Below are 20,694 nucleotides of genomic sequence, written 5' to 3'. Positions count from 1 at the left end.
ATCTATCTATCTATCTATCTATCTATCTATCTATCTCTCTCTCTCTCTCTCTCTCTCTCTCTCTCTCTCTCTCTCTCTCTCTCTCACTCACACACACACACACACACACACACACACACGCGCTCGCAAAGGGATGGTGGTGGATGCTCCTGACTGCGATAGCTAAAACAAGATGGGATAATCATGCGTGTCTGGCCCCGGGCGTTGATGCAGCTGCCGTTGCCTGATCTTTACTGGACTGAGGATAGGGTGGGTCTGGTTCCGACTTGATCTACATCTCGATTTGGCTTGACATCGATGTTATCAAGCCATTTACATGGTAGAAGACAACGACTGTAGCCCAAAACGCGCAATCGCAATAAATATGAATAATCTGAGTGATAGATTAATTAAATGCTCCCATCGATTGAGAACCGTATATATTGACAATTAATAAATTAACTAATTGATAAGACAGACGGGAATAACCTGCTGTCTTGGACGAAAGGTGGTGGTGGTGGTGGTGGGAGGGAGGAGGGGGGGGGGCAGTAGCCAGGGACATCCCCATGAGGCGACCGGATCACCCTTTCTCCTGTTTGCTGAGATTTTTTTGAATGAGAACGGTACCTGGCCTTCCGGGAAAAGAACATCATTGCATTTGTAGTCAGGCTAGGACACCCTCTCCACCAGCACCCAATTTTCGCCGTTCCCGCCACAGCAACCGCGGCACCGAACAGTCCACGACCCGGTCCGCGTCATCGAATCGACGCATCACTGGATGGGGTGTAGACTGTGAAGACCGTGAGTGCGTGTGTCAAAGGGGGTACTGAGGGAGACTGGGCGATCTCATCCCCTGTGCACTGGGTAATTGCACTCCAACCTGGCGAGTTTGGAGGGACGGAGAGTCAGGTACAGTAAGGGCGCCTCAATGACCGTCTCCTCCCGGGACAGAGCGCCTAAAGCCCAGCGTTTGCAGTGCGGCGGGTAGAGAAGGCTAGAGAACAGCGGCGAGTTTGGAAGTTTTGATGCATATGATCACAACCACCATGATTTTTATGATTCTTGGCGCTTCAGTTGTAATGGTAAGAGATCCACTTTTTTTTTGCACCCCGCATGTGTGTTTAACGCCTACAGCAATGATATATATGTTTTTACTTGTGTAGCCTATAATAATGAATAATGTAGTTATAGGCTAGATATTACAACTACAGAGCACATTTTATATAAGGACACTGAAAATAATTATGGTTAAATGCATATAGACTTGAGGAAGTAGGCTACACATAGTCTGCCAACAATTACATGGCTATCACGAATAAATCATCTAAATACCATTTAATAAGAGCGAGGGAGTTTTCCCTCGCAAATGATTGCAAGGTGGGTTTCCAATGGATTTTTCTATTTTCTCTTATATGGACTTTAGCTTAATGCAAGTCATATAATGGTGCTGCTGTGTTGGGAATAGTTATTGTGTCCCAGTTGACTCTTTTGGTTCTTTGCAGGCGATAGCCTGTTTAATGGACATGAACGCACTATTGGATCGCTTTCACAACTACATCTTACCGCATTTACGAGGGGAAGACCGCGTCTGTCATTGCAACTGTGGAAGGTAAAAAACAATATAATATATTGATTCATTTGGATAGCTACAATGTGCTGCATCTGCAATGAAAGGGTCGCCTAACAGAGTCAAGAAGGCTGCTATTTTTCTCGTCTAATCATAATCCCTCAATAGGCCTCTCGAATGATTTCTCCTGCTGAACTGTTGGTTTTAATAAGCATCCCAACCTGCTCCATGCATAATCTCTTGAAAATGTGCCTAATTGATGTCGACTGTGGTTTTATTCGAGGTATATGTGTGTCTGATGGTAGGCTACAGCCTCATGTTTGTGATGCCTAGGTTGTGACGGTGTTTTCAAGCCTATATTCAGTGATTTGTCTTTTACTGCATACGAAGGTGGTTGAGCCATAAATAAAGTATGTTATGATTTATGAGGAATGGGCTAAGGAATCATTTTAAACGAAGACAGCTCTCAATGATCGTTCTCGTGCTGTTTTGCATTTGCAATATTACCATATTTTTAGGAGGAAATGTTTTTGGAGAATGGACATTAGGCCTACCTATATTGAATCAGTTGTGAGAATTATAATATATAGGTATACAGTGATCTATTATTGATAACCCATGTTATGAAGGCTGAAAATGGAATGAAACATAAAATAACTATAGTTGAATGGTGATTAGGCCAGGTATCATATTGCTGTTGTGATTAGACGTGTAAATGTTATATGTGGCCTCACATTTTCACAATTGCTGGTAGAGACTCCTTGCAACACTGCAAAATCTTTCTAAATTCAAGTTCTACTCAAACATTTTGAGGAAAACGATCACCTAAATGTTGTTAAGAAACTTAAATAGCTGAAGTGAGCAGTACTATGAGAAATACAATAAAACATGCATTTATTTTTAGTAAGGTATACTTAAATTGAATGCCCCCACTAAGCCACGCCTCCAATAATTTCCCAGTGTGCCTTTTCGATTAAATTGTAGCGTAACCAACCATGACTGTATTTGTTAGTGACATGGGGTTGTTGAATTCGTTCATTTTCAGTCCTATGAACTTAACAAAGTAAGTTCCTAGGCAAGTATGCCAAGAGTGTGTAAAGCTGTCATCAAGGCAAAGGGTGGCTACGTGAAAGAATAAAATATATATTTTGATTTGTTTAACACTTTTTTGGTTACTACATGATTCCATGTGTTATTTCATAGTTTTGATGTCTTCACTATTATTCTACAATTTTGAAAATAGAAAAAATAAAGAAAAACCCTTGAATCAGTAGGTGTGTTCAAACTTTTGACTGGTACTGTAATTCATTAGAATATTAAGCCATGGATAAAGGCAAGTTTAGGCCTGAGTCTGAACAACTACAGTGGCTTGCGAAAGTATTCACCCCCCTTGGCATTTTTCCTATTTTGTTGCCTTACAACCTGGAATTAAAATTTATTTTTTGGGGGGAGGTTGTATCATTTGACTTACACAACATGCCTACCACTTTGAAGATGCAAAACATTTTTATTGTGAAACAAACAAGAAACAAGACAAAAAAACAGAAAACTTGAGCATAACTATTCACTAGAACCACCTTTAGCAGCAATTACAGTTGCAAGTCTCTTGGGGTATGTCTCTATATGCTTGGCACGTCTAGCCACTGGGATTTTTGCCCATTCTTCAAGGCAAAACTACTCCAGCTCCTACAAGTTGGATGGGTTCCGCAATCTTTAAGTCACACCACAGATTCTCAATTGGATTGAGGTCTGGGCTTTGACTAGGCCCTTCCAAGACATTTAAATGTTTCCCCTTAAACCACTCGAGTGTTGCTTTAGCAGTATGCTTAGGGTCATTGTCCTGCTGGAAGGTGAACCTCCGTCCCAGTCTCAAATCTCTTGAAGACTGAAACATGTTTCTCTCAGGAATTCCCTGTATTTAGCGCCATCCATAATGTCTTCAATTCTGACCAGTTTCCTTCTCCCTGAAGATGAAAAACATACCCACAGCATGATGCTGCCACCACCATGCTTTACTGTGGGCATGGTGTTCTCGGGGTGATGAGAGGTGTTGGGTTTGCGCCAGACATAGCATTTTCCTTGATGGCTAAACAGCTCAAATTTAGTCTCATCTAACCAGAGTACCTTCTTCCATATGTTTGGGGAGTCTCCCACATGGCTTTTGGCAAACAACAAATGGGTTTGCTTATTTTTTTCTTTAAGCAATGGCTTTTTTTCTGGCCACTCTTCCTTAAAGCCCAGCTCTGTGGAGTGTACGGCTTAAAGTGGTCCTATGGACAGATACTCCAATCTCCGCTGTGGAGTATCTTTGGTCTCTTTGTTGCCTCTCTGATTAATGCCCTCCTTGCCTGGGCTGTGAGTTTTGGTGGGCAGCCCTCTCTTGGCAGGTTTGTTGTGGTGCCATATTCTTTCAATTTTTTAAATAATGGATTTAATGGTTCTCCGTGGGATGTTCAAAGTTTATGATATTTTTTTATAACCCAACCCTGATCTGTACTTCTCCACAACTTTGTCTCTGACCTGTTTGGAGAGCTCCTTGGTCTTCGTGGTGCCCCTTGCTTAGTGTTGTTGCAGACTCTGGGGCCTTTCAGAATAGGTGTATATATATTGAGATCATGTGACAGATCATGTGACACTTAGATTGCACACAGGTGGACTTTATTTAACTAATTAAGTGACTTCTGAAGGTAATTGGTTGCACCAGATCTTATTTAGTGGCTTCATAGCAAAGGGTGTGAATACATGTGCACGCACCACTTTTCCGTTTATTTATTTATTTATTTATTGAAACAAGTTATTTTTTAAATTTAATTTCACCAATTTGGACTATTTTGTGTATGTCCATTACATGAAATACAAAAAAATACATTTAAATTACAGGTTCTAATGCAACAAAATAGGAAAAACGCCAAGGGGGTGAATACTTTTGCAAGGCACTGTATATATTGTAGCTTTCTGTACATGTTGGGTCATTGTTGTTCAGTGCAGAATCTGAAACAAATTGTTCACTTAACTAACATTCACAGAAGAGAAGAAAATCTGCTCTTGGCCCTGTATGAATACTGCTCCTTTGTTTTGACTGCCTACAGTCTAACAACCTGAGAAATGGTTCATGAAGTGTTAGTAAGATTAGTAATGGGTCATGAAGTGTTACTAAGATCATCATACAATAATATTGGCCAAACTTTTGAGAGGGCCTCTCTCTCACTCCCTCTCATTTCAAGATTTCCTCATAGTTAATGTTCAGTAATGTGCTATATTAGGCCTGTATGCCTTTAGACCAACATTTTTTTTTAAATTATACAAAATTATAAACGCAACATGGGAGTGCTGGTCCCATGTTTTATGTGCTGAAATAAAAGATCTCACAAAAAAAAAACGTATTACTCAAAATTTGTGCACAAATTAGTTTACATCCCTGTCAGTGAACATTCCTCCTTTGCAAAGATAATCCATCCACCTGATAGGCATGTAAAGAAACTGATTAAACAGCATGATCATTACACAGGTGCACTTTGTGATGGGGACAATAAAAGGCCACTCTAAAATGTGCAGTTTTGTCGCACAACACAATGCCACAGATGGCTCAAGTTTTGAGGGAGTGTGCAATTGGTATGCTGACTGCAAGAATGTCTACCAGAGCTGTTCACAGAGAATTGAATGTTAATTTCTCTACCATAAGCCACCTCCAACGTTGTTTTAGAGAATTTGGCAGTACTTCCACCTGGCCTCACAACCACAGACCACGTGTAACCACGCCAGCCCAGGACCTCCACATCTGGCTTCTTCACCTGCGGGATTGTCTGAGACCAGCCACCAGGACAGATGATGAAATGAAGGAGTATTTCTGTCTGTAATTAAGCGCTTTTGGGGAAAAATGTATTCTGATTGGCTGGGCCTGGCTCCCCAGTGGGTGGGCCTGGCTCCCAAGTGGGTGGGCCTATGTCCTCCCAGGCATGGCTGCGCCCCTGCCCAGTCATGTGAAATCCATAGATTAGGGCCTAATTAATTAATTTAAATTGACTGATTTCCTTATATGAACTGTAAATCAGTAAAATTTAAATTATTGCATATTGCATTAATATATTTTTCAGTGAACATTATCGCTGTCTATCATAGCAGCATTTTTTTGTGGTTTATTTTAAGTCATTTTTAAATATTGATAAAACCTCTGATACTCAATATTCAATGTGCAATGCTCACAATATTCCTAGCTTTGAATGAATTATATATTTTCATACTTGTGCTTGTTACCTTCCTGTTCCTGGGGAAATACAGTACATAGAGTCCTAAACTAGATCCCAACAACTGCATACAACACTGGTTGTCATTGCCTTTAATTAAGTCAATTGAAAGCGAGTGACACAGTGTCTGCTTCCAGGCTCTGGTCAAAAGTAGTGCACTATGTAGGGAAAAGGGTGCCATTTGGCACACAGCCACTTTGTCTTTTAGTGACCTGAAAATGCTCTTCAATAAGAGTTACTAATTTTACCTAAGATGTTTATCCTCTCAGTATAAACATTTCATGGAATAGACAGTCTGATGAGAGGCCACCTGATCTTGAAAGCCTACTTTTAGTGCATGTGGTGTTGAGGCGTCATCCTGGCGATGATGCACACCTAGTCAGGCCTGAGGCCACATCCAATGTCATTCCTTTACTGCTTGTAAACCTCAGGTTGTCATTTTATGAGATGTGCCTTTGAGGGGCACGTTAGGTAGATCGTTATGTTAGGCTTGGATAACACTCTGTGACAAAAGTAATGGTAATCATTTACAGAAGACAGGCTACACACCTTTCTGGAAATTATTATTTACCAGCACTGTACTGTGTAAATTCAGCATGTATTCCATGCCTTTGCATTCTCCCATTTGTACCAAATCAGTGTTGAGAATTCAATTTCATCACCTACACCCCCTAATTTGTCATCCCTTGCCCTATCCCCTCTTTTCCTTGTTCTTCCCTCCACCACTAACACTTTCTAACCTCCAGCTTTGTCTCTTCCAGGCATCATGTCCACTACGTGATCCCGTACAATGGGGACCATTCTCTGGTGGACTCGTCGGAGAACTACTTTGTGAGTGACAGCGTGACCAAGCAGGAGATGGACCTGATGCTGGGGCTGCTGCTGGGATTCTGTATCAGCTGGCTCCTGCTGTGGCTGGACGGAGTGCTGCACTGTGCTGTCAGGGCATGGAGAGCCAGTCGCTACTATGGTGAGTCAACCAGAGACTTGGTCTGTTTGACTGGGAAAAGTTCTATATGGACTGACTGGAACGTCAACAAGGTTGACAAAATGTGCAGCAGAATGAGAAAAACATTTCTCAATCATCTGATGACAGAAGTATTGTTTGGTTGATTCCCACGTCTGCAAAAAGAGAGATGTTGAGTGATGTGGTGTATGTGTTAATATTTCGACTGCCATATTGATCAGTGTTTCTCCTGCATATTTTCTTGGGGATGTAACGTGGGTGTGCAAATGCCCAGAATTGACATACAGGCTGCTATTGACCACTGTACCATTCATTGAAACCAGGCTTTCTTGGGTGGGCGCAACACACCTGGCTATAAGTGATGGTTATGGGAAACTTTACAGAACTTGAGGACATAAGGACTCAGTTGTTTACTCAAAGAAGCATTCATAGGGGAAAGTATATTCCAGACTAAATGTATTGTCTCACAGGATATTTACTGTTCAGTACTGTATACAGTGTGTTGTGGTCATAAATTAGAATTAAGACATTATACAGGTAATTACTACTGTATAACTGGGAGAAGGAATTTGGAAAAAGATTACTTTGTGTCCGTTGAGGGGGGATATATATGTGTGTAAAGTAGGCATAGTGAAACTGTAATGTTAATTATGCTGTGGAAATATTGCTGCCCTCAGATGTCATATGTTCAGTACATACTGATTCACTGAAACAAAGATTCCTTACCCGTAGCACAGAGGGCATGTGTCTGTACACCAGGAAGACATATAATTATTAACTGTCTCAATTCTTACCAATTTTAGTCTAGCAAGCCAGACCTTACTGGGGGAGAGTGTATGCCAATGTGAACATATTACATATTAGAGGACTTCTTGTCCATACTTCTTCTCCTGATTCAATAACTTGTCCAGTCCCACTGGGCACAGACGTCAGCTCAACGTCTAGTTTTGATTTACATTTGGTTGAGTTGTCAACTAAGGTGAAAACATTTTTTCACCATGTCATTGGATTTAGGTTAAAAGTTCAGTGAAAAAAAGACTAAATTCTCTTACGTTGATGACTTTTTCCAAATCCAATCAGTTTTCCACATTGATTGAACGTCGTCATTTTTGGTTGAAATGACAAGGAAACATCGTGGATTCAACCAACGTTTGCCCAATGGAGTGTTCTTATAATGTGTTGGAATAATCCAGTTGCTTCAGCTACACATTATCGTGTGCAGCTCTCAATGTCAAAACAGGTCTATATTTTGTAGCTGGCCTGGATCCTTTAGATATAAGACATTGCTGAAAGAGGTGATGTGACCTGGATATTTCAATTGCTGTTACGGTCAGAAAATAGAGGGGCATAATGTCTAGTGAGTATACAGTGGCTTGCAAAAGTATTCACCCCCTTGGCATTTTTCCTATTGTGTTGGCTTACAACCTGGAATTAAAATGGATTTTTTGGGGGGTTTGTATAATTTGATTTACCCAACATGTCTACCACCTTGAAGATGCAAAATATTTTTTATTGTGAAACAAACAAGAAACAAGACAAAAAAAAACTGAAAACTTGAGCGTGCATAACTATTCATCCCCCCCCAAAGTCAATATTTTGTAGAAACAGCTTTTGCAGCAATTACTGCTGCAAGTCTCTTGGGGTATGGCTCTATATGCTTGCACATCTAGCCACTGGGATTTTTGCCCATTCTTCAAGGCAAAACTGCTCCAGCTCCTTCAAGTTGGATGGGTTCCGCTGGTGTACAGCAATCTTTAAGTCACACCACAGATTCTCAATTGGATTGAGGTCTGGGCTTTGACTAGGCCCTTCCAAGACATTTAAATGTTTCCCCTTAAACCACTCAAGTGTTGCATTAGCAGTATGCTTAGGGTCATTGTCCTGCTGGAAGGTGAACCTCCGTTCCAGTCTCAAATCTCTTTAAGAGAAACAGGTTTCCCTCAAGAATTTCCCTGTATTTAGCGCCATCCATCGTTCCTTCAATTCTGACCAGTTTCACAGTCCCTGCAGATGAAAAACATACCCACATCTTGATGCTGCCACCACCATGCTTCACTGTGGGGATGGTGTTCTCTGGGTGATGAGTACCTTCTTCCATATGTTTGGGGAGTCTCCCACATGGCTTTGGCGAAAACCAAATGGGTTTGCTTATTTTTTTCTTTAAGCAATGGCTTTTTTCTGGCCACTCTAGCATAAAGCCCAGCTCTGTGGAGTGCTTAAAGTGGTCCTATGGACAGATTCTCCAATCTCCGCTGTGGAGCTTTGCAGCTCCTTCAGGGTTATCTTTGGTCTCTTTGTTGCCTCTCGGATGAATGCCCTCCTTGCCTGGTCCGTTTAATTTTGGTGGTCGGCCCTCTCTTGGCAGGTTTGTTGTGGTGCCATATTCTTTAAGTGTTTTAATATGGATTTAATGGTGCTCCATGGGATGTTCAAAATTTCAGATTTTTTTTATAACCTGACCCTGATCTGTACTTCTCCACTTCTTTGCCCCTGACTTGTTTGGAGCGCTCCTTGGTCTTCATGGTGCCGCTTGCTTGGTGGTGTCCCTTGCTTAGTGGTGTTGCAGACTCTGGGGCCTTTCAGAACAGGTGTATATATAATAAGATCATGTGACAGATCGTGTGACACTTAGATTGTACACAGGTGGACTTTATTTAACTAATTATGTGACTTCTGAAGGTAATTGGTTGCACCAGATCTTATTTAGGGGCTTCATAGCAAAGGGGGTGAATGAATATGCACGCCCCACTTCCGTTTTTTTATTTTTTAGAATTCTTTGAATCAAGTTATTTTTTACATTTCATTTCACCAATTTGGACTATTTTGTTTATGTCCATTACATGAAATCCAAATAAAAATACATTTAAATTACAGGTTGTAATGCAACAAAAATAGGAAAAACGCCAAGGGGGATGAATACTTTTGCAAGGCACTGTAAAAGTAAGAGATGGCCAATTAATCACCTCTGATTAATATGAAACCACCACACAAAGATGGGGTACTAAATAACCCTATTATTGTATGTCTTGAAAAGACTACATTAAAAAGTAGGGATGCCGTACTCTTTTGATGTGTCTTATTATTTATTTATGATAAACAAGAATTTGGAGATGTGAAGCATACAAATATTGCCAGACTTAGATTCTGTGATTCTATAAGTATTAGTCAAGATAAAACTGCTTCATATTTGCAGCACAGAATCAACCCATCTGCTATTCAGTGCATAACATCCACATAAAAAAAATACACCCAGATTTTCCATTCAAATGTTTCCCTCGAGGTAGAGGGGTGGCTCATGGCTTTTCTTGTGCTGGAATCCTTGTGAACGGAGGGAATGCCCCTTCACTGGTGTGTTTGGCTGTGACATTGATTGTGGGTCAGACTTGTTTAGCCTCCCCGAGATGGGGAGTGAAGGTGAGGCTGATGAAGCGGGAAGGTAGGGGGGTGTGGATATACTGTCAACCCCCCACACACACACACACACACCATTGCTCTCTCCTAGGGAGCTATAAATAGAGTGAGAGCAGCTGGAATGGCGGGTGAGGAAGGAACATGCACACCACACTGACACAGACTGCATTGAGGTGCACACTGATTCCTTTAGCTTTTTCTAATTCCATCTGTAGACCCTGCGTCTCCTGCTCTCCATTCAGTTATTGAATCTCCTTATATCCATTTTCTTTAAAAAGCATCCTTTTGGTGACCTTACTGTCTATTTCTCATGAATAACTGATTCATATTCTTTGGCACCATCAGTGATGAAACCATCAGTGGAAAGACATTTTATTTAGCAAAATAAGGAAAGAAAATATGATAACAAAAGAGGTAAATTATGATTTGGATAACAATGACCCCCCTTCCCTCCCTCTGTAGAAAGACCTTAACATTTCTACCCCACCCCATTTTCCGCATTATATTACCATTTACATTTTTCCCCTGACTCCATCTCCATCTCTCCATCCTTTTATTCAAATGAGAAGAACCTGTATCGTTCTCTCTTTTCCTTTGGATACCCTTCTGAACTGTCCTTGTGGATTGCATACCCATTCACAGCTATAAATAACTCACTCCTCCCTCCCGGCCAGCGACCCCCACTTCCCACCACCTGCCTCCCCGTACTCCCCCCTCTCCCCTGCCTCTAGCAGGGCCATGTGCTAGTGGGTGTGCTGCCTTGGGATTTCCGTCTTCTTTCTCTGCCATCTCAGCGGGACTCACCTCGCCAACTAAGCCTGACAGAGACAAATTCCTGCACTTCCATTTCTACAAATTCTACCTCACACTCATATACTTAGTGAAAGAAATCCTAAATCATTTTTAAAAAATCGCTATTTATTCATGCATATCAGGATATAGAAACTGAAACATACACAAACATGACCAAAAGTATGTGGACACCTACTCGTCGAATGTCTCATTCCAAAATCATAGGCATTAATATGGTGTGGTTGATGTGGTTGAGGTCAGGGCTCTGTGCAGGCCAGTCAAGTTCTTCCACACCAAAGGGTCTACCCCAAACTGTTGCCACAAAGTTGGAAACCCAGAATCGTACAGAATGTCATTATATGCTGTAGCGTTTAGATTTCCCTTCACTGGAACTAAGGGGCCTAGCCCGAACCATGAGAAACAGCCCCAGACCATTATTCCTCCTCTACCAAACTTTACAGTTGGCACTATGAATTGGGGCAAGTAACGTTCTCCTGGCATCTGCCAAACCCAGATTCGTCTGTCAGGCTGCCAGATGGTGAAGCTTGATTCATCACTCCAAAGAACCCTTTTCCACTGTGTCCAATGGCGGCGAGCTTTACTTCACTCCAGCCAACGCTTGGCATTGCGCATGGTGATATTTGGCCTGTGTGAGGCTGCTCGGCCATGGAAATCTATTCCATGAAGCTCCTGACGAACAGTTCTTGTGCTGACGTTGCTTCCAGAGGAAATTTGTAACTCGGTAGTGAGTGTTGCAACCAAAGACAGACCATTTTTGGGGGGGGGCGCTACGTGCTTCAGACCATTCTGTGAGCCAGTGTGGCCTGCCAGCTCGAGGCTGAGCTGTTCTTGCTTCTAGACGTTTCCACTTCACAATAACAGTACTTACAGCTTTTTTTCTTTCGTTTTTCTCTCTCATTTTGTTAGGGGGTGGATCAGCTTTAATATTGGGGATAGATTGTTGCTTCCATCAATGTAATATATATACTGTATATATATATATATACACACACACATAAACATTCATACATATACACATATATACATACAGTTGAAGTCGGAAGTTTACATACACTTAGGATGGAGTCATTAAAACTAGTTTTCAACCACTCCACAAATTTCTTGGTAACAAACTATAGTTTTGTCAAGTCAGTTAGGACATCTACTTTGTGCATGACACAAGTCATTTTTCCAATAGTTCTTTACAGACAGAAATTGTAGACCTCCACAAGTCTGGTTCATCGGAAGTTTACATACACCTTAGCCAAATACATTTAAACTCAGTTTTTCACAATTCCTGACATTTAATCCGAGTAAAAAATCCCTGTCCTAGGTCAGTTAGGATCACCACTTTATTTTAAGAATGTGAAATGTCAGAATAATAGTAGAGAGAATGATTGATTTCAGCTTTTATTTCTTTCATCACATTCCCAGTGGGTCAGAAGTTTACATACACTCAATTAGTATTTGGTAGCATTGCCTTTAAATTGTTTAACTTCGGTCTGTCACGCCCTGGTCTTAGTATTTTGTGTTTTTCTTATTTATTTGGTCAGGCCAGGGTTGTGACATGGGTTTATTTTGTGTTGTGTTTATGTATAGGGGTTTTTCGTAGGTTTTGGGATTGTGGCTTAGTAGGGTTGTTTAGGAGAGTCTATGGCTGCCTGAGGCGGTTCTCAATCAGAGTCAGGTGATTCTCGTTGTCTCTGATTGGGAACCATATTTAGGTAGCCCGGGTTTCACTGTGTGTTTGTGGGTGATTGTTCCTGTCTCAGTGTGTTTGTATTCACTAGATAGGCTGTATAGGTTTTCACGTTCCGTTTCTTGTTTTTGTCGTGTTTATTCATTCATTCATTAAACATGTATCGAACTAACCACGCTGCATTTTGGTCCGACTCTCCTTCGACGGAAGAAAGCCGTTATAGAATCACCCACCACAACTGGACCAAGCAGCGTGGTGACAGGCAGCGACAGCAGAAGCAGCGAAAGGAGAAATGGACATGAGAAGACGTTTTGGATGGCAAAGGTTGTTACACTTGGGAGGAGATACTGGCTGGAAGAGATCGCCTCCCATGGGAACAGGTGGAGGCACTTAGGAGAGCAGAGGCAGCCGGAGATGGGAGCCGACGATACGAGGGAACACGGTTGGCAAGGAAACCCGAAAGTCAGCTCCAAAAATTTCTTGGGGGGGGGCTCAGGGAGAGTGTGGCAGAGTCAGGGTTCAGACCTGAGCCAACTCCCCCTGTTTATCGTGAGAAGCAGCGATCAAAGGACTTCTGGACTTGGGAGGAAATATTGGACGGAAAAGGACCCTGGGCACAGCCTGGTGAATATCGACACCCCAAAGAAGAACTGGAGGCGGCGAAAGCGGAGAGGCGCTGGTATGAAGAGGCAGCACGGCGACGCGGATGGAAGCCCGAGAGTCAGCCCCAAAAATGTATTGGGGGGGGGGCTCACAGGGAGTATGGCTACGCCAGGTAGGAGACCTGCGCTAACTTCCTGTGCTTACCGGGGGGCTAAAGAGACCGGGCAGGCACCGTGTTATGCTGTGGAGCGCATGGTGTCTCCAGTGCGGGTGCATAGCCCCGTGCGGTACATACCAGCTCTTCGTATTGGCCGGGCTAGAGTGGGCATCGAGCCAGGTAAGGTTGGGCAGGCTCGGTGCTCAAGAGCTCCAGTGCGCCTACACGGTCCGGTCTATCCAGTGCCACCTCCACACACCAGTCCTCCGGTGGCAGCTCCCCGCACCAGGCTTCCTGTGCATGTCCGCTACCCAGTGCCAGCACCACGCACCAGGCTTTCAGTGCGCCTCGCCTGTTCAGCGCTGCCGGAGCCTCCCGCCTGTTCAGCACAGCCAGAGCTTTCCTCCTCTCCTGCGCTGCCGGAGTCTCCCGCCTGTTCAGCGCAGCCAGAGCCTTCCTCCTCTACAGCGCTGCTGGAGTCTCCTGCCTGTTCAGCTCAGCCAGAGCTGCCAGCCTGCATGGAGCAGCCTGAGCTGCCAGCCTGCATGGAGCTGCCAGCCTGCATGGAGCTGCCAGTCTGCATGGAGCAGCCTGAGCTGCCAGCTTGAATTTTGGCCCATTTCTCGAGACAGAGCTGGTGTAACTGAGTCAGGTCTGTAGGCCTCCTTGCTCACACATGCTTTTTCAGTTCTGCCCACAAATTTTATATAGGATTGAGGTCAGGGCTTTGTTATGGCCACTCCAATACCTTGACTTTGTTGTCCTTAAGCCATTTTGCCACAACTTTGGAAGTGTGCTTGGGGTCATTGCCCATTTGGAAGACCCATTTGAGACCAAGCTTTAAATTCCTGACTGATGTCTTGAAGTGTTGCTTCAATATATCCACATAATATTCCTTCCTCTGGTGCCATCTATTTTGTGAGGTGTAGCTCCCCCACAACATGATGATGCTCCCCCACAACATGATGATGCAACCCCCGTGCTTCACGGTTGGGATGGTGTTCTTCGGCTTGCAAGCATCCCCATATATCCTCCAAACATAATGATGGTCATTATGGCCAAACAGTTCTATTTTTGTTTCATCAGACCAGAGGACATTTCTCCAAAAACTACGATCTTTGTCCCCATGTGCAGTTGCAAACCGTAGTCTGGCTTTTTTATGGCGGCTTTGGAGCAGTGGCTTCTTCCGTGCTGAGCAGCCTTTCAGGTTATGTCGACATAGGACTCGTTTTTACTGTGGATATAGATACTTTTGTACCTGTTTCCTCCAGCATCTTTCCAAGGTCCTTTGCTGTTGTTCTGAGATTGATTTGCACTTTTCGCCCCAAAGTATGTTCATCTCTAGGAGACAGAACTCATCTCCTTCCTGAGCGATATGAGGGCTGCATGGTCCCATGGTGTTTATACGTGTCTACTATTGTTTGTACAGATAAATGTGGTACCTTCAGGTGTTTGTAAATTACTCCCAAGGATGAACCAGACTTGTGGAGGTCAACAATTTTTCCTGAGGTCTTGGCTGATTTCTTTTGATTTTTCCATGATGTCAAGCAAAGAGGCACTGAGTTTGAAGGTAGGACTTGAAATACATCCACAGGTATACCTCCAATTGACTGAAATTTTGTCAATTAGCCTATCAGAAGCTATGAAAGCCATGGCATCATTTTCTGGAATTTACCAAGCTGTTTTAAGGCACAGTATAACTTAGTGTATGTAAACTTCTGACCCACTAGAATTGTGATACAATGAATTATAAGTGAAATAATCTGTCTGTAAACAATTGTTGGGAAAATTACCTGTGTCATGCACAAAGTAGAGGTCCTAACCGATTTGCATAACTATACGCTGTCAGCAATACATTTGTGGAGTGGTTAAAAACAAGTTTTAATGACTATAACCTAAGTGTATGTAAACTTCCAACTGTAGTACACTTATCATAATTTGTTTTTAATCCAGAGAGGTTAGCAAAAGTATTTTGATCCTTTAGGAGGCTGTGGAGAGATTCTAATTGTGGTTTTAAAAGAAAACATGAATCATCAGTGTACAATGACACTTTTGTTTTTAATCCATGGGTTTCTAACCCCTAATACTATTGTTGGATCTCATTTTAACATAATAATATTAAATAGATATCCCGATAGTGGACAACCTTGTTTTATTCCTCTTGACAGTTTAAAACTTTCTGATATGTAGCCATTATTTACCATTTTAAACATAACTTTAACCCATTTTACAAGAGATTCTCCAAAATTGAAATATTCTATACATTTATCCAGTTGTACTTTAAAAGCCTTTTCAAATTCAGCTATTAAAACCAGGCCTGGTTTCCCCGATATGTAATAGTTGTAACGGTTTTCTTTAGGTGAAGTAGAGGCGGACCAAAATGCAGCGTGATTGTTATTCATGATTTTTAATGAAGAAAACTATACATGAATAAACTAACAAAAAAAAACAATAAATGTGAGAGAACCTAAACAGCCTATCTGGTGACAACAAACACAAAGACAGAAACAATCACCCACGAAACACTCAAAGAATATGGCTGCCTAAATATGGTTCCCAATCAGAGACAACGATAAACACCTGCCTCTGATTGAGAACCACTCCAGACAGCCATAGACTATGCTAGATACCCCCACTAAGCCACAAACCCAATACCTAACAAAACCCCAAGACAAAACACACCACAATAAACCCATGTCACACCCTGGCCTGACCAAAATTATAAAGAAAACACAAAATACTAAGACCAGGGCGTGACAATAGTATTCTATTGTTTCCAGTACTTGTCTTACATTATCTCCAATATATCGTCCATGTAAAAAACCTGTCAGATTAGGATGAATGATATCTGACAATACCCTTTTAATTCTATGCGCCAAGCATTTAGCTAGAATTTTTGCATCACAACACTGAAGTGTAAGAGGCCTCCAATTTTTTTATGAGCTGGATCTTTATATATAACACTTGGATCCTATTTCAGTAATAATGAAATCAGACCTTCTTGTTGCGTGTCTGATAATCTACCATTTATATAGGAGTGGTTAAAATATGCTACATTTTTTTTGGTATACTTCCCCTGGTATGCCATCCAGCCCTGGAGTTTTCCTGGACTTAAAAGCTTTAATTGCATCAAGAAGTTCCTCCTCTGCAATTTGGCCTTCAATTTGGTGAGTCTTTCTGTACAGATGTTAATTTTACATTATTAATAGGAAAGTTAGTGGAGGTGGAGGAGACTGAAATGAAAACATAGTCTTTAAATTGTTTTATCCCCTTTTTCATGGTATCCAATTGTTGTTAGTAGCTACTATCTTGTCTCATCGCTACAACTCCTGTACAGGATTGGGAGAGACGAAGGTTGAAAGTCATGCATCCTCCGATACACAACCCAACCAAGCCGCACTACTTCTTAACACAGCGCGCATCCAACCCAGAAGCCAGCCACACCAATGTGTCAGAGGAAACACTGTGCACCTGGCAACCTTGGTTAGCGTGCACTGCACCCGGCCCGCCACAGGAGTCACTGGTGCGCGGTGAGACAAGGATATCCCTACCTGCCAAACCCTCCCTAACCCAGACAACGCTATGCCAATTGTGCACCACCCCACAGCCCTCCTGGTCGCGGCCGGTTACGACAGAGCCTGGGCGCGAACACAGGGTCTCTGGTGGCACAGCTGGCGTTGCAGTACAGCGCCCTTAACCACTGTGCCACCCGGGAGGCTGAAAACATATTCTTAAAGTACTTTACTTCCTCTTTCAAAATATAAATCAGTGAATCATGCGTGAATCCATCATTTGTAACAGGTTTCAATACATTTTTTTGTTAGCATTTCTATGTTGAAGATTGAAAATTAATTTGGTGCATTTTTCCCCATATTCCATACACGTGGAAATTCTGTAAGAGTACTATATATGCCAAATTATGATCCGACTGCATTCTGTCCCCATCAACATTTCTTTAACTTTTGGTGCCAGAGAGAATGACATAAGAAAGTAATCAAGATGACTAGCTTGAAAGCTTCCGCCATGTATATCTCACTGGTTCAGGGTATTTAAGCCTCCATATATCCACTAATTCCAATATATCCGAGACATTCATGATTTCCTTAAGGGTGATAGTTTGCAATGTGATTTCCTATACACTTACAGTTGACTGGGGCAGCTCTAGCAGGGCAGAAATTTGACGAAATGACCTGTTGGAAAGTTGGTATTCTAACATGGTGCCACGTTGAAAGTCACTGAGCTCTTTTGTAAGGCCGTTCTACTGACAGTGTTTGTCTATGGAGATTGCATGGCGGTGTCCTCGATTTTATACACCTGTCAGCAACGGGTGTAGCTGAAATAGCCAAATCCATTATTTAAAGGGGTGTCCACATACTTGTATATATAGTGTACATACCACATACAGTATGAGTAATACTGCCATACCAGGCAAAAAAAGGAGTAACTGCTCATAGCATGGAACTGAGAAAAATGGCTTTTATTTACCTTGGTTTCATAGTAACCTTCTGCAGTTACTGCTAACATGACCCCTATTTTCTTCAAAACACAACACAATAGAGGCAGGATACTTGTCCACATGATTAAGCATGTATTTAATGTAGCAAAATGACATTAACTCCTTTTAGACCAAATGAGCAGCTACTGCCTTTTTGCTTGTTAGGGCAGAATAGTAATGTAACATTTTATATTTGGCATATTAATGTGTGTGTGTAACAGTATTGCAACCATCCCATTTTGGGCTTGAACCAGGGACCCTCTGCACACATCGACAACCATAACGCTCAAGGCATCGTTACCTAGCTCTCCACAAAAGCCACAGCCCTTGCAGCGCAAGGGAAACAACTCCTTCAAGGTCTCAGAGCGAGCGACAACACCAATTGAAACGCTACTAGTGCACATTGCTAACTAGCTAGCTATTTTACACCGGTTACATGGGCAACACATGAGTATGTAGGATTGATGTATTGTACTACCAACAATTAGGTTGGTGGGAGCATCAAGGATGTTTTGGACATACAGTATTGGGCATCTAATATACCTAACCAAATGCACTACCATTCTCTTATTAACCCCACAATGAGATAAATGTTCTAATCATTTATCTTTCTTCTCTAGTTTCTACCCTCCTATAACAACCTCCCTCTCTCCTCTTGTCCACCAGACACCCCTTCTTGGTCATGGCTCCCCTCATTCTGCAACCTTCGAGATCTGCGTCGACGAGCCCAGCTCAGACAGCTGGAGGACTCCAGTGGCAACATGGTCCACATCAAGCAGAAGCTCTACCACAACGGCCACCCCAGCCCACGCCACCTCTGACTCTAAAACAAGAATCCCCCATCCCAGCCCCCCCAAACTGCCCCATGGCCAACTGCTGCCTCAGAGACCCTGGAAGACTGCCCTCTCACTGTTCATAACACCCCTGTCACTGAGACTTTCTTATGACAACCCTGACACAAGTCAGCACCAACCAATCCAAACTCGAGCAGAAGAAGAAGATAGTCGCTACTGAAATCTTGTCTATGTCCACATTTTCTGTGTTCATTGTTGAAACTTGGCATGGGTACGATGCGGGCAGTGTCCAGAAAGTGGGGGGAGTACGAATGGGGTGCCACAGTGTGGGTTTTTCTCTATGGGGAGGGTCTTTGTCTAAAGTGGGAGGGAGGTAAATGGAAAGGGGTGTTTTTCAAGATTTTGTGATGGAAAGATTAGATTGCTGCTTCTGTAAATACTAATAAATATGGGGAAGTGGGAACACAGGGTATGGGGGGGTTTGTTTGTGAGTGTGATGAGTCAAGTGTTACGAGTAGAGCTGATGGACTGTATGGGAGGATAAACGGAGGGTAGGGAAGATGAGGATGACAGCCATCTGGGGTTGAAGAGTGTGATTTCTGCTAAAAACACAGATTAATTAGCTTTGTTACTTTGTGAATTAAATGAATGTATTAATTTACATGTAAATATAAGAAGGGGAGGGGAGCATACGTTTGTGGTCAGGGTTCTCTGCGCTGTGTTATTATTTATGAGAAGGTAGAAAATAAATTGATGCCAGCCCATATAAGACGGAGAGACAGTTCAGTGCTTCCCTTGTCTTCCCAATACTGTGTCCAATAGCACTTCCCAATTTGCTACATCCAATTGCCTCATACTTATCAGGAGCAACCAGCCTAGCAGCAGCGGGAACCTTCACCTAGTCCCCCTCCCCTCTCTGTCCAGACATTGCTGTTGTGAGGATAAAATGTCTGTTTTATTAAAAGTGCCATTGAAAAACAACAGTGACCCCTAATGTTTGAATGTGTCATTGCCTCAACATCAGCAGATATACTGTTCAATAGATATGCTTCCACACACAATTATTTAGTAGTGAAGTTAAATCTTTTAAATTGGTTCTATACTCCAGCATTTTGAATTTGAGATCAAATGTTTTATATGAGGTGACAGTACAGAATGACACCTTTTATTTGAGGGTATTTTCATACATATCTGTTTTACCGTTTATAAACTCAAGCACTTAATGTATCTGGTCCCCCCATTTGAAGGTGTCATAAGTATTTGGACAATTCCCTTAGTTCAATTTAGTCAAAAGTTTAGTACTTGGTCCCATATTCCTAGCACACAATGACTAAATCAAGCTTGTGACTTTACAAACTTGTTGGATGCATTTGCATTTTGTTTTGGTTGTGTTTTGGATTATGTTGTGCCCAATAGAAATGAATGGTAAATAATGTATTGTGTCCTTTTGGAGTCACTTTTATTGTAAATTAAAATAGAATATGTTTCTGAACACTTCTACATTCATTACGGATAATCATGAATGAATCATGAGTAGTGATGAGTGAGAAAGTTACAGATGCACAAAGATCATGTCCCCAAAACATGTTAACCTTGCATTATTACCAATAACAAGGGAGTTTAGCATTTTTTGGGGGGGTATGAAATTTACACCTCTGTAACTTTGACTAAATGTAATACACTATAAGTGAATTTGTCAAAAATACTTATGCCACAAATGGTGGAACTAGATACATAAAATGTTTTCATTTCTAAACAGTAAATTATATTTATAAAAATACCCTCAAATAAAAGGTGACATACTGTATTGGTGCCTCATATAAAACATTTGATCAATCCAAAATCCTGAGTATAGAGACAATTCAGCAAAATGTAAAGCTTCACTAAATAATTACATAGGGGAGTGTATGTATGGGGAAAAAGCATTCCCAGGAACCTTACTATTCAGCATCCATCCCTTCACCCATCCCTGTTAACTAGGATAGG

The 20,694-nt window shown here is 42.0% G+C and overlaps 1 protein-coding gene across 1 annotated transcript; it reads left to right on the top strand.

The window, feature by feature from the left end:
* Nucleotides 1–500: 500 nt before the first annotated feature.
* On the top strand, nucleotides 501–19,681 carry tmem240a (transmembrane protein 240a). Its single transcript, XM_024384556.2, has 4 exons — nucleotides 501–1,061; nucleotides 1,482–1,588; nucleotides 6,552–6,760; nucleotides 18,581–19,681. Exons 1-4 carry the CDS (start codon nucleotides 1,005–1,007, stop codon nucleotides 18,733–18,735), a joined length of 528 nt encoding a protein of 175 aa, XP_024240324.1. The 5' UTR covers nucleotides 501–1,004; the 3' UTR covers nucleotides 18,736–19,681.
* The last annotated feature ends 1,013 nt before the right edge of the window (nucleotides 19,682–20,694 follow it).

The sequence above is a fragment of the Oncorhynchus tshawytscha genome, linkage group LG22 (assembly GCF_018296145.1).
Source record: "Oncorhynchus tshawytscha isolate Ot180627B linkage group LG22, Otsh_v2.0, whole genome shotgun sequence".
Taxonomy (NCBI): domain Eukaryota; kingdom Metazoa; phylum Chordata; class Actinopteri; order Salmoniformes; family Salmonidae; genus Oncorhynchus; species Oncorhynchus tshawytscha.
This window is presented reverse-complemented; position numbering and strand designations above follow the sequence as displayed.